The sequence below is a fragment of the Otolemur garnettii genome, unplaced genomic scaffold (assembly GCF_000181295.1).
Source record: "Otolemur garnettii isolate 467f Iridium unplaced genomic scaffold, OtoGar3 scaffold00018, whole genome shotgun sequence".
NCBI classification, from domain to species: Eukaryota; Metazoa; Chordata; class Mammalia; order Primates; family Galagidae; genus Otolemur; species Otolemur garnettii.
The window spans coordinates 18,778,953-18,786,167 of NW_003852413.1; the positions used below are offsets into that span (position 1 = coordinate 18,778,953).

The 7,215-nt window shown below is 54.4% G+C and overlaps 1 protein-coding gene across 1 annotated transcript in view; it reads right to left on the reverse strand.

Annotated features, from left to right (window-relative positions):
• Window positions 1-401: 401 nt before the first annotated feature.
• Window positions 402-7,215, reverse strand: part of WNT3 (Wnt family member 3) — a 47,079-nt gene continuing 40,265 nt past the window's right edge. Inside the window, exons 3-5 of the mRNA XM_003786236.3 lie at window positions 5,510-5,775; window positions 4,457-4,944; window positions 402-1,179 (exon numbers count right to left, since the gene is read on the reverse strand). Coding sequence (XP_003786284.1) covers window positions 4,465-4,944; window positions 5,510-5,775 — 746 coding nt within the window. The 3' untranslated portion in view covers window positions 402-1,179; window positions 4,457-4,464. The remainder of the gene's footprint in view (window positions 1,180-4,456; window positions 4,945-5,509; window positions 5,776-7,215) is intronic.

Genomic DNA, 7,215 nt, shown 5'->3' on the forward strand with positions numbered 1-7,215 from the left:
TTGATGCTATCTCGGCATGCAGGCCAGGGTGGAAGTGCTGGGGTGAAGAAGTCGGCGTTTCTGTTTGCTCACATAGGCCCGAGAGGGCAAAGGGTGCAGGGAGACGTGTCCTTACCGGAGAGGAAACGAAGGGATTGTTTTCATCCTCCCCATCTGCTAGCCATGAAAGTGGAATTTCGGGAATAGAATGCTACTCTCTCACTGACCCTTTGTCTACTTTATACTAAGGTGACCTCAAGTCCAACTGCTCTACCTGGAGTCGCTTTTATGGAGACTGCAGGTGAGCCGGGCTGGGAAGGATTAAATGGCCCCTTCCAAAGACACCGCTTCTTTCTTTAGGAAGCCATTTGAGCTGGAGAAGACTTGCCCCCATACATAACCTATTTACAACGTCCACTATGAAAAAATAAAAAGGAACTGCATTAGCGGTGGAAACTGCAGAATGGTAGAAAAAGAGTTTGAGATCAGACTGCCTCTCGTGCAGAACAGGGTTATAGAGAAAATGAGACTGAGAAGAACACACAGCTGCTCTTCAAACGGCTTTACCAGGCCACCCTGAGCTGCCAGTTCTTCAAAACTCAAAATCCTACTCTAACAACTGCCGTGGACCTCCCTACCACTTCATCCTAGCTAAACCTATGGCTTTTATCAGAATGTGAAAAGTATATCGGGTTCGAACGGGAGTAGATGGAGAAAAGGAGACGGCAGGGGTGCGTCCTACTTCCTAACTCCCACCTCACAAGCATCCTGGAATGTCACCATAAGAAGCAGTTTGGGAACGAAGTCTTGCCCGTGCTGACGTCTTTACCGCCAGGCCAAGAGCTCACATCAGCCCAGCCTGTTCTGTTGGAGCAGAATTTTTTTTGTCATTTTTATTTTCTTTAACATGTGCAAAGATAAGCCTCAGGTCTGTTCCTATCAGACCTTAGAGAACTAAAAAGAAAGCCCCGTTCTTTAAAAACCACACACCAGCCAGAGTAGGGTGAGAAACGTTAAGATGAGAGAAGGGGAGGAGAGGCTCCCCGTCACGGGCGGGCTGGGTCCGGGTCATTTACCACACGCAGCTGGTGACAGTCCATATTCCTTGCTGTCTGACGCTGAGGGCTGAGCCCGGCTCCAGGTCCTGCTTTCCATGGGACTGAATCTGCCCAGCCACACACTTCACCCCTTCCCAGCGCCCTTTGGGAAAATAAATAGGAAGAATTAGAACGGGGGCTGAGTAAGTTCCTTTCCCACAGAGGACACCCATTGGGGCTCAAAGATCAGAGGCTATTGGTCAGTTCAACATTTCTCTTGCGCTTAGAAGTGATAAGGGTGGCTTCTCTACACTCTCTTACACCCTGGGACCTACACTAAGGGAGGTTATGTGATTCACAGGCAAGGTGAGGCTTTTGAGGCCCTATCCTATACCCCCTCCCACTTCTAGCCTCAGTGCAGGAATTCATATGGCACGGGGACTGGGAGAGACTGGCCAGTCTGAGGGCCTAGTCCCCAACCTGCAGTCAGCTGCTGGGCTGGGCTGGTGCCAGGCACACACTGTGTGTTCATATCACACCAAAAAGCTTGATAATGAGCTGTCGGGGAAGACTGCTCAATTGATTATGAATAACTCCTCCTCCCCGGAGCACCAATGTGTCCATTTTCTCCATTTGCACAGTTCCACCTCACCAAGGACTTCAGGCACAAAGCAATTGTACAGGCATTCCCACATCCTCCAGCTCCTTTAGGGAGCCAACACTGGCAGAAACTGAGACTCAGGAAGATGTAAGGGATATATCCAAGGATTAGGGGCAGATCTAGGACTTGGGACACCCAGGACACCCAACTCTTGTCCAGAACTTTCAGCTCAGTATGCTCACAACATTAGAATAATAAGGAATAAACCTGGCACCTGCAAGGCACCAATGTTATGGTACCAAATCGATGATTAGACAGAGACAGTGGACCAGAGCTACCAGTGATGGGAAAGGTGTTTACCCCACACCTATAGGACCCTGGCCGGAATCTATGCCCCTCCTGTGGCCTAAGCCCATTTGACAGGGGCTCTCACCCAAGGGCGTGGAGGGCACATGGCCTGCTCTGCGACTGAGACTGACAGAGCAGCCAAGAGAAGAGCTAGAGGCTCTGTCACCTGGGGCCCAGCTTGTCTGTCAGCTCCCACCTGGCCTGCATAGTGATCAGATAGCAGCATCGATGGTCAGATAGCAAGCAGTAACTACCGTGTTTCCCCCAAAATAAGGCCTACCCAAAAATAAGCCCTAGCAGGATTTCTATGCATTTGTTAAATATAAGCCCTACCCCAATAATAAGACCTAGTGATGGGCATGGGAGGACTTTTTGGACACAGAGAGCCAACCCCAGCACCTCGCTCCTTGCTTGGCTGATCTTACCTGTCTACAAGGGGCCCACAAGGGGAGGTGCTAGAGCAGAGTTGCAAGGGTCTGTGCCTGGGACCCACCCTGCCCCCTTGAAGCCACTCCTGGAGCTTGGGCTGTTGCTGTGGCCTCCACAGGATGAACCTATGGAGCTTTCTGGAGGCAGAGAAAGCCTTGGCACCTAACTCAATGTCCCCAGAATGGGCAAGCCCTCTAGGCCCTGTCCAATGTTAGTGTTTTACAACTCTGCTGTCCCCACACAGCCCCTTCTCAGAATCACCAGAGCTATGTCCCAGTTGATAGTGGGGACACCGTGTTGCCCCTGGCTGGCCATAGTGAACATCAAAGGAAGGTGGCCACTGTGGTCTTCAAACATTCCTTCCCCTCTGGCTTGCCACCACTGGCCTGTGAGGTCTCTCTCATCTGCTGACTTTTCCTCTATCATTTTGAAAAGCCATAAATGAAACTAAGTGACAATGCTATTTCTTTGCAGAATGACTGTCCCATGTCATGGCTCTCTGTTGGTATTTGTCACACTCTCTTTAGCATACGTTCAGAGAAACATTCACATCTGTTAGCTGACTTCAGCTTTATTACCACCAATGGAAAGGTGAGGAAACTGGGGGTCCAAGCTTAGGAGGCAGAGGGCACATAGTGGAGCTGGAACTCACCTTTGTCCTCTTTCCACTACCCACACTGCTTTCTTCAAACCTCAGGAAAGGTAGTGCCTCCTGCTACCTTTCTGGACTGTCCCTGCCATGGCATCACTTTAGCAACACCAAGGGACTTCCCAGATAGGTAAAGTGAGTTGCCCCTCAATGAGAGCTATTCCCACAATGTACCTCCCCTGTCTCAGACGGACCTGCCCTGTCCCCACCCTCTACAACACAGACGTGCACCACCAGCTCCATGATGTCCCATGTTGAAAGGCATCACTGAAGGGAGTAGGTGCTTACCCTGTTACTGGCTGCTCTCCCCTAACACTGCCCCAGCCAGCAAGGACCCAGCAGGCAAGTGCTTCTCAATGAACCAAGCCCTGTCCCCAAGGTTCTCTCATTTGTTCCTCACAGTCCCTCTGGAGAGGATAACAGATAAGGAAATGGGTCTGTGAGGAATATCTTGGCTGGGTCACATGGCAAGTGGTAGAAGATGGACCACAGCTGGGCCTCATTCCCAAACCCATGCTGATGCCTTGATGCACAAGGCTCCTTCTCAGCAGAGTGAAAAAGAGAAAAGGGACAGCAGCCACAGAAACCCAAGGCTGCAGGACTACTCCATGTCAGCACTGACCTATCCTGGGGTCCTGCACATCCAAAGACCATGCACAGTGCTTCCCACGCAGGCCACCTCTGGGAAGCTTGGGAACATAATCCACCAGCCTTTGATCCCTCGATTACTCATCACAGACACTCTGAACTTGAACCCCTCCTCCTCCCCATCATCATCCATAAACGCTGTGAGAGTGCTCCCCGCTCCACCCCAGCTTCAGATCTGCCAGGATATGGGCTGATGCACCACTTCCCCCACCCACCCCCTGAGGTTGGCAGGATTCATGCTTGTGCAAAAACTTGCCCTCTGAGGTCAAGGTATATGCGAGATGACTCTGCCCCAGGAGTTAAAGAGACTTTGAGCTTACTATTTCAGGCATTTTAACCCCATCATTTTACAGTAAGAAAACTGAGTCCCAGAGAAGTGAAAGAACAGAAAGTTAGGGACCTAGTTGGGACCAGACATCAGGGCTCCCATTTTCAGTGTCCCTCTTTTGGCTCCATAGATGCTCAAGGATGATAACTAGTGGTCATGCCATAATTTGATCTGGCTCATAATTAACTAACTTGTCTAAGAATTTTAATCAATTGCTTGCGATTTCTGTGCACACACTTGGCTATCACCTCTGCCTCATGTAATCCACCAAGTCACTTTCCAAGGCACTCCCACTGAAGCTTGGGAAATCCTGGCTTCCTACTTTGCCTGTGGAAACGTGTGTCTCGGATGGCTCAGAAATAGAATGGGGTCCTCAAGAAAAGGAGATGAACCCAGGGCCCTGCACCCAGGGTCCCCGCTCCCAGCCCGCACCCTACCTGGCTCCCTACTTGCAGGTGTGCACATCGTAGATGCGAATGCACTCCTGGCAGCTGACGTAGCAACACCAGTGGAAGATGCAGTGGCATTTCTCCTTCCGCTTCTCCGTCCTCGTGTTGTGGCCGCGACCACAGCACAGCAGATCACAGCCATCAATGCCATGGGAGGTGACATTGCAAGTCCGGTCCCTTGTGCCAAAGGAGCCCGTCTCAGGGTTGGGCTCACAAAAGTTGGGGGAATTCTCATAGTAGACCAGGTCCCTCTCAGTGGGTGGCTTAAAGAGCGCATACTTGGCCCGGAGGGTCTCCACCCAGCCTCGGGATTCACGGTGCTTCTCCACCACCATCTCCGAGGCACTGTCATACTTGTCCTTGAGGAAGTCACCGATGGCACGGAAGTCAGGCTGGGCCCACCAGCAGGTCTTCACTTCACAGCTGCCCGACAGCCCATGGCATTTGCACTTGAGGTGCATGTGGTCCAGGATGGTCTGGGGAAGAGGAGTGGCAGCTGGTCCCCAGACTCACCTTCCTCCTTTGCCCCCACCTGCCCCTTCCCCCAGCCTCTGCACCAGAAGAACCACTTCCCTCCCCTTCACACCTGAAGCACCGGCAGACATCGTATCCATTTCTCAAAGGACTGGAAATAGGCTATCCCTAGTTAACAGATGGGGAAACTGAGGCTAGGAGGCTCATCCTAGGTCGTTTACCCAAAGGAAGGGGTGGAAGCTGAATTCAAAACCAAACCCTGGGGACTTCACAGCCCTACATGACCAGCCAAATGCACAGGATAGGGAGCAGATGCCTGCTCCCAGGGGGTAGTCACATTCTCAAGGACACTTATCCCCAGATGAGACCAGGAACAGCCTAAGAAGGAAGGAGGGTAGACAGAAGGAGTGACTATGGGGGAGGGGAGCCCAGGACACACAGGGCTGCTAGAAGAGAGGGGGTGGGAGGTGAGGCCAGCCCAGAAAAGGCAGGGCCAGGGTTAGGGAAGGGGTCCAGGGAGGGCTCCCATCAAGGTTGGGGCACGGGACTAGGGCAGCCGCAGCTCACCGTGCGTCCGGCCTCATTGTTGTGCTTGTTCATGGCCGAGCGTGCATCTGGCCTATTCTCACGTGCATCAGCAAACTCCCGGGACACGAGCACCCCGAAGTCGGCATCCTCGCTGCAGCCGCCCCACTTCCAGCCTTCACCGGGAGGCCCCTTATGATGGGAGTCGCAGCCGCAGATGGTGGAAGTGCCCTCGGCGCAGGAGCGCGTGACAGCGAAGGCCACACCGGCTGAGGCGATGGCATGCACGAAGGCCGACTCTCGGGTGGCTGAGGGGAGGGAATTGGGGTGGGAGGGCAGCTTTTAGGCCCCAGCCTGGGTTGCACCTGCTCTGCCTCAACCTCCCCAGCTGGCAGAGAAGAGGCCAGGGAAGAAGCATGGAGCCCTCCCAAGGCACTCTGACTGGTCCAGACTCTAGTGGGTATCCCCACTTTACAGATGAGCAAACTGAGGTCCTAGCTGCTACCTAGTTAGCCCAGCACCTCAACTGCACTACTGGGCAGAAAAGAGCCTATCAGAAACTGGCAGAAACCACAAATATAGCAGGATGCTACAGAGATAAGGTAGCCACACTGTGTCCTGGCCCCAGGCTCCCCTGTCCTCCACCTCTCCAAGCACAAGGGACCCCAGCATAGGCCTGAGCCCTGCCCTTCCTGAGACGCTTCAGGTCTGCGGGGAAGGAGGTCTAGGAACCTGCAGCCTAAACCCACCCAAGTCCACTTATTCCCCACCCAGATGCACTTGGGCAGACGCTCTCCTTTTCTGAGCCTCAGTACCCTCTCTGTAGAATGGATACAGCCTCTCCCTGCCTCTAGGATTCCTAACCAGGAAGGCAGTGGCCTGTGCCTCAGCCTCCCTCTCCCCATTCTCCTGCCTCCCACCTAGACCAGGGGTTTTGGATTGAGGAGGCCAAGCCCCTCCCAGGGTGGCGACACAGGAGTCCCTCTGTGTCCACAGTCCACTGAAGGAAAAGGGGAAATTCTTGGGGCTCTCCTCCACCCTCATTACAACGAAAACCACCCGTAGGGCCTGGGATATGCACCAAATTCGGGTTTCCTGTGCTTTAATCTATTTCATCCTCTTAACAGGATGAGGCAGAAAGTTTTACTACAGGCCCATTTTATGGATACAGACATTGACAATTAAGGAGGCAAAGGCCGGCAAGAACTGCAGTCCAACCGTCTCTCTCCTCTCTCCTTCCGGGGTCGACCCCAGAGCCAGGGAGTGACTTGCCACCTTCAGGTTGCAAGACACCGGGCTGGGCTTACAAGACAGGGCTCCCGCCTCTTTCCTGGGATGTCCATCGTCCTGAGCGCGGAGGGAGAGCACAGCTCCGCAGAGTGCTGCCCCGCCTCTGACCCCAGCGCCCTCATGAGCCACGGGCAGAGGGTCAGTCCTCGCACTGACAGGCTGGCTGGGGAGTGCAAAGCGGAGTCCGCCCGCGTGCGCACTGCAGCCTGCGCTGCCCCGGCCGACCGACGGCTGACCAAAGCGGCCAGGCCTGAGACTCTGCGCCGGGTTTGATCCCGGCCCGGGCTCCCCGCCGCTCCGCAATCCTCGCCCTCAACCCAGCCTCTCCGGCCCTCGCGCCCGGCGGGAGGGGGGCGTGGGCGAGCTCGTGGGGCGAGAGCCCCTCGCTTCCGGCCGGCGCGCGGCCTCTCGTGGTGGCTGCGGCGCCCCGACCGCTGGCTGCGCTAGGTTCCCAGCCC